The 15,000-nt window shown below is 33.2% G+C and overlaps 1 protein-coding gene across 14 annotated transcripts in view; it reads right to left on the bottom strand.

Moving 5' to 3' along the window:
- Graf (GTPase regulator associated with FAK) overlaps nucleotides 1-15,000 on the bottom strand; it is a 279,938-nt gene that overhangs the window by 133,380 nt on the left and 131,558 nt on the right. For all 14 annotated transcript variants that reach the window (XM_068365407.1, XM_068365408.1, XM_068365412.1 and 11 more), the window contains exons 2-3: nucleotides 8,702-8,859; nucleotides 1,587-1,760 (exon numbers count right to left, since the gene is read on the bottom strand). In XM_068365407.1, coding sequence (XP_068221508.1) covers nucleotides 1,587-1,760; nucleotides 8,702-8,859 — 332 coding nt within the window. The remainder of the gene's footprint in view (nucleotides 1-1,586; nucleotides 1,761-8,701; nucleotides 8,860-15,000) is intronic.

Below are 15,000 nucleotides of genomic sequence, written 5' to 3'. Positions count from 1 at the left end.
TACCTCTGTATTTACGCTCAATTCGGAGCCTTTTATATATTTACAAATGAGATATCCATTAAAGTAGCATTATCATTTAGTTAAATATTATCTTATTGGACATATTATACGATGATAGTTGGTAAAGCAGAAGTTATCTATACGATTTTTTTTACATGAAGTAATCTACACATTTTTTTTACCTTAAGTAATCTATAATAATTTTTACCAGGAGTAATGTATAAGATTTCTTTACCAGAAGTAATCTATAATATTTTTCACCATAAGTAATCTATAATAATTTTCACCAGAAGTAACCTATAATATTTTTTACCATAAGTAATATATGATAATTTTTACCAGAAGGAATTTATAATATTTTTTACCAGAAGTAATCTATAATAATTTTTACCAGAAGTGGTCTATATTTTTTTACCAGAAGTAATCTATAATAATTTTTACCAGAAGTAATCTATAATATTTTTTACCAGAAGTAATCTATAATATTTTTTACCAGAAGTAATCTATAATAATTTTTACCAGAAGTGGTCTATATTTTTTTACCAGAAGTAATCTATAATAATTTTTACCAGAAGTAATCTATAATAATTTTTACCAGAAATAACCTATACTATTTTTACCAGAGGTAATCTATATGATCTTTTACCAGAAGTAATTTATAATATTTTAATCAGAAGTAACCTTTGCGATCTTTCTTTACCAGAGTAATTTACGTTTTTTACCATAAGTAATCTATAATATTTTTAACATAAGTAAACTATACGTTTTTTTACCAGAAGTAATCTAAACGATTACATTGTCCACTTCCAAGGAGAAACTGTAAACATGGCCAACTAAGATATTTTTTTTTCCCAACACAAAATGACGCGCTTAACTGGAAGATCCAAAATTTGGATATTTAGATGTATATGCAATGCGTGCATTTGATGTATATGCCATGTTGATTTGTACACCACCCAAAAGCTATTTAATTCAATACTGAGGCAGAATTTTCAATAATATCTATTCATTAAACTTAGAAATAACATTTGAGTATCAATGTCCCTCATAAATATAATTTACTAAACAAAAGGGAGAAGAAGAAGAAGAAGATAAATAATAAGCAAACGTTCTGCTGTTACACCAATGATTCCTTCACACGTTTCCTTGCATAATCGTGTGAGACAGAAACGACGAAGGTTTTAAATTCGTAATATGACATTTCTTAGAGTAGTGTAGTATAATTAGGACACTCACGAGCAAAACCAAAAAGCTACGACTTTCCAGTCAATTGAAAAAAAAAAACGAGCGACAAATCTAATATTATGAATTATTCGAGAGAAAAAAAAACCAATATGCAATTAAATTCAAGCTCATCCTGTGGGACCAGACAAAAAAAAAAAGAAAAAAAAATAATTGAAATCACCGTCAATATACAAACGAATAAATAAATGTAAGTACTTACAGTACTTCCCCGAGTACCTGATATAAAAATACTAGCAAAAGATGGAAAAATAAAGAACTTCCGATTAACAGCAAATCTCCGTCATATATATATATATATATATATATATATATATATAAAATCATTAAATGCGGTCACTTACTTCTTGCAGAACCTGGTCGTCCTTCTTGGTGGAGAGGTTAAGGTATCGCTCCTGAGACTGACAGAACTTCTGAGTCTGTTTCTCAAACTTCTTGCGACCTTCCTTGGCGCCCCCGATGGCCTCCTTCCGGAAGGTCTCCAGGGGCACGATGATCTGCTCGTAGGATCGCTCCAACTGGAAGGAAGAGGGGGAAAACTGTAAGCAATTGGTGCAATTGGAATGTTACTAATATATATACAGGCTGTTGAACAGGGTGACAGAAGGCTCTTTTTGAATACAGGCAGATATATGTGTCTTTTTGTAGTTTATATATGAAAAATATATTTTAATATTGTTAATGTCTTTTAAAATTTTTTAAATTAATTGACATTACTTCTTTTGTAGTTGATCTATTTCCTTATTTTCTTTCCTCACTGGGCTATTTTACCCTTTTGATGCTCTTTGGCTATAGCATCCTGTTTTTCAAACAAGGGTTGTAGTTTAGCTTAACTTGAAATAATAATAATAATAATAATAATAATAATAATAATAATAATAATAATAATAATAATAATAATAATAAACAGCCTGATTAGAAGATCATTACACAATAAAAGCACGAAAGTACACAAGGATCCGACCGGCATTTACGTATTTTACAAAATTTTCTGATCATGACTTTCTGTCGTAACGTAAAGGTTTTACTCATTAACTAAAGTACGCGACCAGTCAAAAAGGCAGCTTAATATTCAAATAGGTAAGCGCACACATACATAGATTCAACCGTTCCCACCCCTTTCCCTTTCCTAACTACAACCCGCAGGTTCGGCAATTTGTGGGAGAGACTGGTTTCCGAGTGTACTATACCTCACGGGATACCCTTCTCACCAAGGTATGAGTACTCCCTCTCCCCCACTAAGGGACAGAGAGTGAACGGGTAGGCATGCGTTTGGAAATGCAGTTCAGCGTGACAGGATATATATATATATATATATATATATACTGTATGTATATATATACATATAATATACAATATATACATATATATATATATATATATATATACTGTATGTATATATATATACACATAATATACAATATATATATATATATATATATATAAGACCAGACAGTTGCTCCTTATTATATAGGGGAGGATGAGAAATATACTGTATAACGAAGCTTCCTTCAGGAATACATAATCTGTAGAGCGTGACCTTAAGAATAACAAAGTCTTCGGTTATATAATTGAGGTTAAATTCTTTCGAACATGAAAAGTGTCAAGACTACAAAAAGAAAGACAATCAGAGATCGGAATCGGAATTTTACAAAGACCTCTTTTTCATCCTCTTCATTGTATAGACACCTTATAAAGATTTCAATTTGATACCTTCTGATGGAGATTGCGTTATAGCATTAATATAACATGTACTTGGTCTCTCTCCTCTCTCTCTCTCTCTCTCTCTCTCTCTCTCTCTCTCTCTCTCTCTCAATGAAGAAACACATACGACGTATAACTACTCTGTCTCTCCCCGTCCCTCGGATAGGTGGTGGCGGGGTGGGGGGGGGGGTTGCGGGAGTATTTATACCGATGAGAGGGGGTATCCTCAGAAGTACAATCGGAAACCACAACTGCCTTGTTGTAGTTAGGAAAGAGGGAGGAACAAGGGGATGGAGAGGGCTGAATCTGTGTGTGTGTGTTTGTGTGTGTGTGTGTGTGTGTGTGCGTGTGTGTGTGTGTCCGCGGGCGCGCGTGTGCCTGCATATCCATCTAGATATTTAGCAATCATTTTTGACGTGTCGCGTAAGCTAGTGAATAGATAAAAGCTCAAGACTAAGACGGGATATTTCCCAAGTCAACTAAATCCAGTCAAAGAGTTTAAATGATAAAAGGAATAAAATAAAAAACTGCACCAGTAATATATCACCCATATAATCGCATGTTAATTGAAGCACTAATTACGAAGCAGTGAAATATATTAAAGAAAATTATTTCAAGCATAAATCTGAGTGAAGTACATCACATCGAGTAGTAGTAGTAGCAGAAGTAGTAGTAGTAGTAGTAGTAGTAGTAGTAGTAGTAGTAGTAGTAATATCATATTTTCCAAAGTTTCTAAAAACAAAATGATAAAACCGCATCAAAGGCAACCTTGGTCATCCCGCATCTGTTATAACAAAATCAACCCCATGGCTTTAAGAGTTGAATTCACTTGCTGTCTTAAATCTGTTTTCAGAAAACAATATTTCTAGTTCAAGGAAACGAAGTTTACGAAAATAGCAATGCTTTTGTCTGTGTCTGACGGGGTTATACTTATCCTTAAAAACAAATCTCTATTTAAAAAGTCCTCATTATCTTCTCCTACGTCTAAGGGCCTCGGTTAGATTTTGCCAGTCGTCTCTATTTTGAGTTTTTAAATCAATACTTCTCCATTCATCATCATCTACTTCATGCTTTATAGTCCTCAGCCATGTAGGCCTAAGTCTTCCAACTCTTCTACTCCATGATTCATAGTCCTTAGCCATGTATACCTGGATCTTCCAACTCTTCTACTTCATGCTTTATAGGTAGTAGGTTGGCCAGGGCATCAACCGCCCGTTGATATTCTACCACTAGAGAGTTTGGAGTCTTTTGACGGGCCATATAGTACTACATTGGATCCTTCTCTCTGGTTACGGTTCATTTTTTCCTTTGCCTATACACTAACACACCGAATAGTCTGGCCTATTCTTTACATATTCTCCTCTGTCCACATATACCTGACAACACTGAAATTACCAAACAATTCTTCTTACTGCACTGTAATTGTTCAGTGGCCACTTTCCTCTTTGTAAGGATAGAAGAGACTCTTTATCTATGATAAGCAGCTCTTCTAGAAGAAGGACACTCCAAAATCAAACCATTGTTCTCTAATCTTGGGTAGTGCCATAGCCTCTGTACCATGGTTTTCCACGGTAGTGGGTTAGAGTTCTCTTGCTCAAGGGTACACTCGGGCACGCTATTCTATCTTATATCTTATTTCTCTTCCTCTTGTTTTGTTAAAGTTTTTATAGTTTATAAAGTGATATTTATTTCAATATTGTTGCTCTTCTAAAATATTTTATTTTTCCTTGTTCCCTTTCCTCACTGAGCTATTTTCCCTGTTGGAGCCCCTGGGGCTTATAGCATCCTGCTTTTCCAACTAGGGCTGTAGCTTAGCAAGTAGTAATAATAATAATAATAATAATAATAATAATAATAATAATGCTTCATAGTCCATAGCCATGAAGGCCTGGGTCTTCCAACTCTTCTAGTGCCTTGGGAAGCCCAGTTGAAAGTTTGGTGAACTAATCTCCATTTGCATTAAAAATATAAGAAACAAATTATTACTCGCTATCAGGTATTTCATTTGAAGAATTTATTGAATGAAAACATTATTTTACGCTTAAATGTGATCAATAAATATACAACTTTGACACTAATAAAAAAAAAAAAAGCTAAACATTTAAAATCTAGCGTTACTGGACTATTGGTTAAAACAGGTTATCAAAGTTTCCTTAAAATATAATTTTCTATGCCTCATGGATAATCTTAATTCCTAGTTTAATTTTGCGAAAATACTATAGTATTTATAAAATAATAAATAATTTATTTCACAAATTAAAAGAAATTCAATTCATATTTATTTCCCTTGAATAGGAAACATGTAGCTGCCTGCCTTAGTGAAATGGGACATTTTTATCCAAAAGGAGAAATAAGGAGAATGAAATCACTTGAATAGTAAGGTGATGGGGATGGAAAAAGATAATAATTACTGCCAAGGTAAAAAAAGTAAACCCGAATTATGGCCCATTGGTAACATCTCTGCCTGGTGATCGCCAGACTGGAGTTTGAATCCCGCTCAAAATCGTTAGTTTCGTGTAGTGTCTGCAACCTCACCATCCTTGTGAGTTAAGGATGGTGGGTTTCGGGGAGCCGATAGGTTTTCCTGCTGAGCATCAGCAGACCATACCTGACCCTCCCTAGTCATAGCTTGGGTGGGGAAGGGCTTGGTCAGTCTCTAGGGCATTGTCCTGCTTGCTAGGGCAATGGCACTGTCCCTTGCCTCTGTCATTCCTGAGCAACTTTTAAACATCTATAAGGAGTGTTATTTTTTTTTTTTCACATATCCAAGTCATTTCTGTCTTCATTTCTATTCTTCTTCTTTTTTTTATAGTTTATATATGAAAGATCCATTCTAATGTTGTTACTGTTCTTCAAATATTCTATATTGTTTTTAACTTTTCTTGTAGTTTATTTATTTCCTCATTTCCTTTCCTCACTTAGCTATTTTTCTCTGTTGAAGGCCTTGGGCTTTTAGCATCCTGCTTTTCAAACTAAGTTTGTAGCTTAGCAAGTGATACTACTACTACTACTACTACTACTACTACTACTACTACTACTACTACTAATAATAATAATAATAATAATAATAATAATAATAATAATGATAATAATAATAGGCAGCGAGCAAGAACAGACGACCGAGGAATAACATGGGAAAAGAAGCTGCTGCAGCTCGAAACGAGCAAATGAATTTAACAAACTCGACACTCATCACGTCCAATAAAAAAGCTATTTACGCATAAAGCTAGCTGAAGGAGAACCGAGCCTGGCAACCAAACAGTTTTCTCACATCCTGCGTCAAGCCGAAGAAACTTTTGTGCTTGCACTGTGACTACGAAATCGCCGCTTTCAAGCAATTTTCTTATTGACATTTAGCAAAATGCATCAAGTAAAATGCGTCATGATTGCGTCAAAATGGCGTACAAGGCAGAGGGGCACATCCGGGTATCACAGGAGTGTGATGCGCTTCAAGTTGATTTGAGATTTACGTAATTCCCTTCTTATGCAACGATGTCTATGGCATTCAAACAGACCTTTTAATATCTCCATGTAAAACGCACATAGGTTGATGCATAACCCTCCCTCCCTATATAATAAAGAGCGTCTAGATATATATATATACATATATATGTATATATACATATAGTATATGTGTATATATATATATACACATATATATGTATATATACATATATATATATATATATATATATCATATAAAACTTTCTTTTCAGGCACACTCGGCTTCCTTCGTCCATCAGATCAGAGAGAGAGAGAGAGAGAAAGAGAGAGAGAGAGAGAGAGAGAGAGAGGGAGAGGGGAGGGTGAGAGAGAGAGAGAGAGAGAGAGAGAGTGTGTGTGTGTGTGCGTGTGGTGTGTGTATGTGTGTCTACCTAAACATTTAGCCGTCATTTTGATAGGTCACGTACACAAGTTAACAATATTGGAGCAATTCCGAGACGTAAACAAACATGAAAATACTAACATCTGACATGGTTAGTTCGAAGTAATCCACTTAGATTATTATGGCCGTGGACGGGGGGGGGGGGGGGGGGGGGGGGGGGGAGGAGGAGGAGGAGGAGGAGGAGGAGGAGGAGGAGATTACCGATTCGACTCAAAGGCTCAGGGCGTGAGAATATGCTACGAAAGAGTATTTGCTGCGCTCAATCAAATCTACGTTACGTAAACAAAGATTTTTTTTTTGTGTGTGAACAAATGCCACATTTTCTTATGCCAATCATGATCAGTAATGGGTTTGGATATCTATTATGGCAGTAGGTACTCACGTAACAATACACTTACCTAACTTTTGAAGGAAAAGGGCGAAAACTATTTTACCGCGTAGATGTACGATTCAACATAAAGAGAAAAAATATGCGTTATGTTCACGAGGATAAAATTATTTAGAACCATCTAAATTTAACCTTCAATGGAACGGCACCTTAAAATTCACTCGAAAATCTTATCCTCCGACTTTTGAGGATTATATATTCATTAGATCTAAATAAATAATTATAATCCCATGATTATATAAACACCAATCTATATAAACAATTATAATAATTAAAAACTAAAATCATCAAAATCTACTTCAGAACATACAAGAGGTCATACCACATTATTAGCATCCGCAACAAAAAGCAAATTATCCAGTAAACACATAAAGAAAACAGATCAGCATCGAATAAATAAACAGCTCCATATCAATCAGCTATCTGCTCAGTATGACGTAAGACCAACAATAGCGAAGTGACATCCATATCGGATGGCTTTCTTCCTACGCTCCTGTGGTAAGTGAAACCGTGAGTCGAATTCCTAATACCAGGCCACACCAGACAAACACGAGCAACTGTATTCCTTTCTTCAATGGTAAAGTCAATAACAGTATCTACATTATAAATTACGTCTTAAGTAATGTTAATTTATTACATTTATTGTATATAATGTTAGCTTTTATAAAGATGAGAAGTTTTGAGAAAATTTCAGGGAACACCAAACATTTGAGACAAAGATCGCGTGACTAAAAAATAAAAGAATGCAGGGCACCCTAAATGTTACTGTCTTACCATGAGAGAGAGAGAGAGAGAGAGAGAGAGAGAGAGAGAGAGAATAATTAATCGTGCATGGATAAGTGGTCTTATTTATATGGTCAGAGGCCTCTAAATGTTACTGTCGCACAAGAGAGAGAGAGAGAGAGAGAGAGAGAGAGAGAGAAATAACATGCATGGATAAGTCTTTATTTACAAAATCAGAAAACATTTTAATCCAGATAGACCCCTCAAATGTTGTCTCTCAAAAAGTGGAGAGAGAGAGAGAGAGAGAGAGAGAGAGAGAGAGAGAATTTATAAAATGCATGGATAAGTCTTTTTATATTATTTACACGATCAGAAAAGTATTTTCCAGGTTGGCCTCCACAAAAACTCAGAGAGAGAGAGAGAGAGAGAGAGAGAGAGAGAGAGAGACCTTTTTGTTTACAAGATCAGAAGTTTTTTTCCAGGTTGGCCTCCACAAAAAGTGGAGAGAGAGAGAGAGAGAGAGAGAGAGAGAGAGAGAGAGTTTTGTTTACAAGACCAAAAAAGTTTTTCCCAGGTTGGTCTCCAGAGAGAGAGGAGAGAGAGAGAGAGAGAGAGAGAGGAGAGAATTCAACATGCATGGAGAATTTTTTTATTTACAAGATCTGTAAAGTTTTTTCCAGGTTGGCCTCCACAAAAAGTAGAGAGAGAGAGAGAGAGAGAGAGAGAGAGAGAGAGAGAGAGTATATATATATACGTACCATCCTTTCCCTCTCATCCTCGACCATGTCGATGATCTTGGCGAACTCCTTGAGGGATCCTCCGATGAGAATTTCATCGTCCGTCTGACTGTTGCCGATGATCTCGAACTTGAAGCGCTGTAAGTTATTGCTCAGGTTCCTCTTCGCTCGAGACAGGTCTGGAGGGAGAGAGAAGAGTGTAAGTTAAGAGGGTTAAGTTTCAGCTTTGGTTAAATTCATAATGGTAATTTGAAAGTATTACTTAAACCTTCTGATAAATCAGTGTTTTAAAGGCTAAAAGTGTCCGTTGATGGATACGATTAAAATTCTAGAAATTTTAAATAAATATGAAATTTAAAGGGAAATAGTATTAGTAGATAAAATACACCACAATTCACTAAATTATCAATAAGTTATGACAACAGGCGATCAAATCATACATACATACATATAAACATTATATATATATTTACACACACACACACACACACACACACATATATATATATATATATGTGTGGGTGTGTTATATACATACATACATATATATATATATATATATATATATATATATATATATATTACCTTGTAAATAACATCATTCACTGGTTCCTAAATAGTTTGATTTTTATCACAGTGTAATTAACAAAAGGCATTTAACCTTTGGTGCTACTAAAGAGAACAAAATAACCTGTAAAGCAATTATTAATCAACAAATAAATCAAATACTCTTACTGTAAGTTCCTTAAAACCTTGGCTGATCTAGTATTCTCTACCACTGTTTTAGGATTCTCAGTTTACTGCAAACAGATTTAAGAGTCACTGTCATATAATCTAATAGGGATTCTCGTTTCATATCAATAATATGATCTCTATTCTTTGTCCTAAGTACTCAGATTTTCCACTGACCTCCGGAATATTGTTATTGTTAATTGATTATCCAATTTTTCTCTGTTAGAGCCCTTGGGCTTATAGCATCTTGCTTTTCCAACTAGGGTTGTAGCTTGGCTAGTAATAATTATAATAATAATAATAATAATAATAATAATAATAATAATAATAATAATAATAATAATAGTGACAATAATAATAATAATAATAATAATAATAATAATAATAATAATAATAATAATAATAATAATAATAATAATAATAATAAACACCAGAGCGAAAAAAAAAACACTGAGCCAAATTAGGTAATCTATACATGATAGATATTCAAACAACAGTGCACAAAATAAAACAAATAGACATAGGTCAGATAATAAGCTCTTTTCTCAATACATATATTTTACATTGTACCTATGAGTATTCTTCTCACTGCGTCCCTTTTAATAATATTAGCTTATCTACAAACTTATAGCAATATTCATCACATATTTGTTATGATTTGTTTACGGCACTGTTTCTTTTTATCAAATCAGACAAGCCCAGGCTTTTGCATATAACATTCGCTTGAAGTATTGTATGCTCACTTGTCAACAAATTTATGGTGAAATTCATACAGTGCTTCATGGTATAGAGATAGAGAGTTAAGCACAGTAAATCTGTCGGTTCACATCAAATTAACAGACCTCTGTGACGTGACATTCCCATCTCATTCACGTTTCCTATAATCTTATAGTGATAAAGTGTCCTCCACACAGACAGAATATCATACCCGTTCCAGTTTTCCAACATAAATTACAAAGTTAAACGATTAAGAAGCTTACTTTTCGGTATTTTTGAGCAGTTAGTCTTCTTAGAACCTCTCAAGGGACCCCACAACTGTTATATAGATATGAATGAATTGAATATCTTAAATGTATAGGTGAACGTAAAAAGTTGACATTCTATGTAAGTTACCCACTCATCTTAAGAAAGTAACGTTTTCTCTTAATGTGTTTCCCTTGCATTCAGTAAAGAAAACGGATCTATACTATTTCCTGGGTAACTGAAAGAAAATGTTAATATTTACAGAAAACGGTCAACATTTGAAGGTATAACTTACAAGAAGTTACATACATCGAATTGAGAGTACAATAACTTCACTTTCATTGTCCATTAAATAAGGTTCATACCAGTAATTGGGTGAACTCTTATTGTAAAATAAATAAGTTAACATTAAAAAGTAAATGAATAACTTTCATTTTAAAAACGAACATAAGACGAAATGAGAAATCGTTTGTGACAAGATTTACCAATTTTTTTAATCTCTCTCTCTCTCTCTCTCTCTCTCTCTCTCTCTCTCTCTCTCGCGATGTCTTTACATACAAAATAGCTAATACGTGGAACAGTCTTCCAGCGGATGTAGTAAACAGTAACACGGTAAATAAAATCAAGAATAATTTAGATAAGATCATAAGGACTCCCTAAATGCTACTAAACTTCTCCACCAAAGAGCAAATGGAGTCTCCGTAGATGGACTAAAAAGTCTGAGACATCCAAAATCCTTATAAGTCCCTGTAACTCTCTCTCTCTCTCTCTCTCTCTCTCTCTCTCTCTCTCTCCCATGCGTAAACGAACAGAAAAAGACTAATTATTCCTTTATGAATCATGTTAAAATACATTTCAATAACAAATATGAAAATTGTGTAAAAATGATGCACAATAAACTAACATACAAACCACCGGTTGTGATTAGAGAATCCATAACACGCCAATGGGGAATTATAGAAGAGAATACAAGACTAAGGGCATATCAAACTATGCAATGTATCAAGGACTATTGCCGATAAGTACCTACAGATAATCAGACCTTTGTAACACTGTCTTGCAATTTGAGATATCTTTTCGTAGAACTATACACATGAAAAATTGAATTATTTGTCTTCTTACATGAACGTAAAATAAAAAATCCTTCAGATCTACAGTAATAAAAGAAACTCATAAAATAAAGATGTTACTAATACTGTAAACAGCTGAGTAATTACCGTGATTTGGAGAAACAGTAACGCAATCATGAGGACTTAGGGAATGATGAATGGCGAAGTATTGAATTAAAAGGTCAAGATAGAGACGACTAGCGAAATATAATAGAGGCCCTTTACGTCTATTGGCGTAGGAAGATAAATATATATACAGAAACATATATATATATATATATATAAATAAATTTTGTATATACATGTGTGTATATATATGTATGTATTTATGAATATATATACATATGAATATATATATATATATATATATACATATATGTATATATATATACACACAGGTATATATATATATATATATATTATATATATACACAGGTATATATATATATATACACACACACACACACATATATATATATATATATAGTCTAGCCATTAACCCACATGTCATATAAGTGACACAATTAATTGAATAAAAATTCTAAAAAAAAAAAAAGGGAACTTTACAAAACCTTACATAACCTACGAAACCAGGCAACTTCACACTATCAACAGATATGTGGACATACCATCCCAACGCATTAAACAGAAAACATAAGGACTAGGTCCCGACCACCCAATTAAGAGTTGGCTAACAGGGTACACATTAATTCCTATTACCTTCACCTAATACACACAAATAAAAGTCAATTCCAACACCTAATAGCATAGTTTAAACCAGTCATGATTACACAGTTCAACCGAGTCTATATATATTCTCGTCTTGTGGATTTATTTATATAAAAAAAAAATTATGCCAAAACAGGTTCTCGTGGGCAGCTATTATTAGAACCTACTTCTTCATTCTGGTATTCCCAAATACGAATAAAAAATACTAACCAGAAACACCTACATATCTCCTCTATATGATAAAGAGTAAATGACTTGCTATATCTATATTATATATCTAGATATATCTATATCTATATATATATATATATATATGTATATATATATATATATATATATATATATTATGTGTATATATATGTGTATATATATAAATAAATATATATATATGTGTGTGTGTATATATAAATAATTATATATATATGTGTATATATATATACATTTCCGGTCAGGCTCAGCTCTTGGGTAGGGAGGAGAGGGAGTAATCAAACCGTGGTGAGAGGGGGTACGTGTGTGTACATCTCTATCTAAATATTTGGCCGTACACTAACATAATAATAATCGACAAAAATCATCAATTACTCTTTCTAGTTCTCTTGGAAAGTGCCCAAAATGTATATATTTATTGCCTCTATATTATAATGTAATGGGATGATAAGGGAATAGACAACCAATTGCTTCTAATGGTTAACAAAGAGCCTTAAAAAATTAAGCAGTGACTCATTATTATCATTATTATTATTACTAGCCAAGCTACAACCCTAGTTGGAAAAGCAAGATGCTATAAGCCCAAGGGCTCCAACAGGGAAAAATAGCCCAGTGAGGAAAGGAAATAAGGAAATGAATAAATGATGAGAATAAATCAACAATATATCATTCTAAAAACAGTAACAGCGTCAAAACAGATATGTCCTATGTAAATTATTAACAACGTCAAAAACAGATGTGTCATATATAAACAATAAAAAGACTCATGTCAGCCTGGTCAACATAAAAACATTTGCTCCAACTTTGAACTTTTGAAGTTCTACTGATTCAACTACCCGATTAGGAAGCTCATTCCACAACTTGGTAACAGCTGGAATAAAACTTCTAGAATACTGTGTAGTATTGATCCTCACACTATGATTACTCTTATCTTTTTTCAAATTAAAGAGAAATTCTCTCTCTCTCTCTCTCTCTCTCTCTCTCTCTCTCCTGCCACATATATTCTAAGATATGCATCAAACACAACTTGTAAGGAAAGAACACTAACAATTACATGCACGACCGAAGCTGTACGCCTTGTTACCATCGTTTACGGGTATAGACTGGCATCAAAGCATAAACAGACGCGATTAGAATGTCATGTATGAGGTATTGCTCCTGCAGTGGACTACCTATGGATGAATATATATACATATATAAATATATATATAAATAAAATAAATATATATATATATATATATATATATACATATATATATATAAATATATATATAAATAAAATAAATATATATATATATATATATATATGTGTGTGTGTGTGTGTGTGATGAGAATTAACACAGTATTGTGGTAATTATACAAACATTTACACGTACATACACTAACAGGAATATGCTTATGAATACGAACAACCAACATAAGTGAACGTTTTATTTTCACCAGAAAGTAAGTACTGATTCCAATTTCTTATATCATACTATCTGAAGCCAGACTCTATGAAACATCTTTCTAAAAATTATCAATCTACATTCTTCGAAAAAAAAAAAAACGACAATATAAAAAAATGGTAGAGTAAGATTATCAAAAACACCCAACTGAGACTACCTAAATATATTTCCCTTTGCCAATGAAATCTAGCCTTAAAAATTATTTCATTCATGCGTACTACTTATACCCATGTAACGGTAGTACAATATTCAAGATCATAAATGAAAGAGAAATGCATTTGCCTACTGATGAAAGCGATTGAGGTGTTATAACTTTACCTTTTTTAACCAGAGTAAATCTAATAAATCTATTTAAACAGAAAATGATGAGGAAAACGTGAAAGAAACAAAGTGCAGTGAGTGAATACTATATTTTTATACAATAAGGAGATAAAATCATATTAGAAGCCGTTCTAAGATTCTTACAACCAAATAAATTCCGCGTATTAGTATTATGCAAAGGAGAACAATGCTGTCTTCAAAATACTTCTTTATTATACTTTGAGTTTTATTAAAGTTCAAATTCACGCCCCATAATTTACAACATTCAAAATGTTTCCTAGATTGTAAGTTCAACCATCGCCAAATATCCTTTGAAATGCCACCTCATTCCTTTTAAATCTAATGACATATCATTTTATATATAAAAATGAACTCTATTAGGCAATCATATGTATGTAAGGTGCGGGGGATGATTTAAATCAACAATGGATTGATATCATGCTCTCGTGAGTCTTGAGAATTCACGCCCCATAATTTACAACATCCAAAATGCTTGCTAATTTGCTAGTTCAACAATCGCCAAATATCCTTTGAAATGCCACCTCAATCCTTTTAAATCTAATGACATATCATTTTATATATAAAAATGAACTCTATTAGGCAATCCTAGATATGTAAGGTGCAAGGATTATCTAAATCAACACTGGATTGATTTAATGTTCTCTTGAGTCTTGAGAAGTACCATAAACACTTTTATCACCCTATCTCCCAAGTTCAATATTTCAAGGAAATGAAAACGAATACATAAACAAACTCGTGACACCGTCTCTATGGGCAGATCCATGTTCTTTTGAGATCAATGAACTTTCGC

The sequence above is a fragment of the Palaemon carinicauda genome, chromosome 42 (assembly GCF_036898095.1).
Source record: "Palaemon carinicauda isolate YSFRI2023 chromosome 42, ASM3689809v2, whole genome shotgun sequence".
Lineage (NCBI taxonomy): Eukaryota > Metazoa > Arthropoda > Malacostraca > Decapoda > Palaemonidae > Palaemon > Palaemon carinicauda.
This window is presented reverse-complemented; position numbering and strand designations above follow the sequence as displayed.